Source organism: Aplysia californica, unplaced genomic scaffold (genome assembly GCF_000002075.1).
Source record: "Aplysia californica isolate F4 #8 unplaced genomic scaffold, AplCal3.0 scaffold00417, whole genome shotgun sequence".
NCBI lineage: Eukaryota > Metazoa > Mollusca > Gastropoda > Aplysiida > Aplysiidae > Aplysia > Aplysia californica.
In genome coordinates this window covers 515,773-516,574 of record NW_004797687.1, presented here as the reverse complement: position 1 = coordinate 516,574, position 802 = coordinate 515,773, and the positions used below count along the sequence as shown (strand labels likewise).

General features: G+C 52.0%; 1 protein-coding gene across 1 annotated transcript in view; it reads left to right on the top strand.

Moving 5' to 3' along the window:
• The first annotated feature begins 452 nt into the window (after positions 1–452).
• The window catches only part of LOC101853338 (late histone H1-like), a 724-nt gene continuing 374 nt past the window's right edge, over positions 453–802 (top strand). Inside the window, exon 1 of the mRNA XM_035971323.1 lies at positions 453–800. Within this exon, the coding sequence (XP_035827216.1) occupies positions 561–800 (240 nt within the window). The 5' untranslated portion in view covers positions 453–560. The remainder of the gene's footprint in view (positions 801–802) is intronic.

Genomic DNA, 802 nt, shown 5'->3' with positions numbered 1-802 from the left:
AATTGACTTGCCTAATCTCAAGGACCTCGGATGAAAACCTTCTTTCTTATCTAGATTTCAGTGCGTAAGTCGGGCATTCGCTCAGCGCAGGTAGACCACAGTTCCGCCGCGAGAGAGGGCTCCTATCAGGCGTGCGGTGCCGCCCACAGAGCATCCTCCATTACTTTTAATCTCCTTGGCTGACACCAATGCCAAGGTCTGAAGGCTAAGTCAACAAGTCTAAAACAGGGGAAACAACCTCTCCCAAACGAGTTATCAAAGAGAGTCCGACCCATTTGTGCAAACGGGTTTAAAAGAGAGTCGGATCCTCTTCTGCAAAAGGGTTATGAACCCCTTCAGCAAATGGGTTAGAACCATTTTCACAAACGGGTTAGGAAAGAGAGTCAGGAGTCTGAATGCGGATAACGATTCATTGAGAATTAACCGGTTATTCGGATAAATTATCCGGATTCTGTCCACCACTATCCGACGCTCCAGCTGCTGCCCCAGCCAAGGCTACCCCCAAGAAGAAGGCTTCCGCCAAGCCTAAAGCCCCCGCCGCTCACCCTCAGTACAAGGTGATGGTCGCTGCCGCCATCTCTGCACTGAAGGAGCGCGGTGGCTCTTCCCGCCAAGCCATCCTCAAGTACATCATTGCCAACTACAAGGTCGGTGATAACCCCACTGCCATCAACGCTCGTCTCAAGACTGCCCTCAAGGCCGGCGTCAAGTCTGGAACCCTGAAGCAAGCTAAGGGAACTGGCGCTGCCGGCTCTTTCCGCCTGGGAGAGAAGAAAGTGGAGAAAAAACCCGCCAAAAAAGT